Raw genomic sequence first — 1,318 nt, 5'->3', positions numbered from 1 at the left:
CGTGCTAAGTGCAGTGTTTTTGTGTTTGTAACCAGCTTGCTTTGCTGCACTGTTGTCCTGCTCGATTTTTTTCTCAACAGCGCCATCTCTCCGTCAAATCAACAATAAGCCTATCCACAAACCCTCCGTTTGAACCATCACAACATACTGCGAAGACAATCTATTCCAAGACTGTCCACATTACCGATAAAATACAGCCTAGTAGTGGGTGTTGGAACTTCATATATAGCATATATTAGCTATGGCTAAAACGTGTGCAAAATGCTCCGATGCTATTTCGGGCATTGATTTTGTTACCTGCCGTGGTTATTGCGGAGCGACATTTCACATGAGTACCTGTGCTGGCGTGTCACGCGCGCTGCTAGGGTACTTTACTTCGCACAAAAAAAATCTCTTCTGGATGTGGGACAATTGTGCCGAGTTGTTCGAGAATTCCCATTTTCGTATGCTGTCATCTAATGCTGGTCCATTGCCACAGCTGAACTCGCTAACTAACGCGATCTGTGAACTACGCGGCGAAATAAAACAACTACACACGAAACCGGCTGCCCAATTTTCGCCGTCTCTACGGAATCGTTGGCCAGCAGTAGATCAACACAGGCCCTTCAAGCGACCTCGAGAATCAGATGCAGCCCCACGATCTTCGGACAACTGCACTGCCGGTAGTAAGCGGACTCTGGATAACTTCGTCGTAGCACCCGTTACCAATAACACCGAAGAAAAATTCTGGTTGTACATATCTAGGATTCGACCTGATTTCTCTACGGAATCTATGTCAACTATAGCGAAAGCCTATCTCGAGACCGACAACGACCCCGTTGTTGTCAAACTTGTTCCGAAGGACAGGGATATTAGCAGGCTTACGTTCGTGTCTTTTAAAATTGGAGTTGATCCATCCCTAAAGGCCAAGGCACTAGATCCAGAAACCTGGCCGGAGGGTACTCTCTTTCGCGAATTCGAGGATTATAAGGCACAAAAATTTCGCGTACCGCTGAAAACCAAAAAATCAACGACACCGCTATTGCTATCCCAGGCTTCGTCTCCAGTAACGCCCATGATGGGATTGAGCTAAACCCGGAATACCCCCTCGCAGCTACACAACCATGTCACAGTGACCGATCCACCATCTTCGAGCTAGCGACTTATATGGCTATACCGGGACGCACGCAACAAGGTTTAATGGGAGTCCCCTCTGACTCTGTCTCGGTTCTACCATCTTCGAGAATCGATAATCTCTCCGATCTTCGTCAATGTTCCCGCCAACAGAGCCGTCCCGGTACTGAGTTCAGAGCAACAGAGGGGGTCTTCCAGCCTGTTA

At 47.8% G+C, this 1,318-nt stretch overlaps 1 protein-coding gene across 1 annotated transcript; it reads left to right on the top strand.

Annotated features, from left to right (window-relative positions):
• The first annotated feature begins 241 nt into the window (after positions 1 to 241).
• LOC129719992 (uncharacterized) lies at positions 242 to 1,072 on the top strand. Its single transcript, XM_055671402.1, has one exon. The coding sequence runs from the start codon at positions 242 to 244 to the stop codon at positions 1,070 to 1,072; it is 831 nt and encodes a 276-aa protein (XP_055527377.1).
• The last annotated feature ends 246 nt before the right edge of the window (positions 1,073 to 1,318 follow it).

The sequence above is a fragment of the Wyeomyia smithii genome, chromosome 2 (assembly GCF_029784165.1).
Source record: "Wyeomyia smithii strain HCP4-BCI-WySm-NY-G18 chromosome 2, ASM2978416v1, whole genome shotgun sequence".
Classification (NCBI taxonomy): domain Eukaryota; kingdom Metazoa; phylum Arthropoda; class Insecta; order Diptera; family Culicidae; genus Wyeomyia; species Wyeomyia smithii.
This window is presented reverse-complemented; position numbering and strand designations above follow the sequence as displayed.

Coding starts and splice junctions, on each gene's coding strand:
- LOC129719992 (XM_055671402.1), top strand. CDS start 242: ATGGCTAAAACGTGTGCAAAATGCTCCGATGCTATTTCGGGCATTGAT.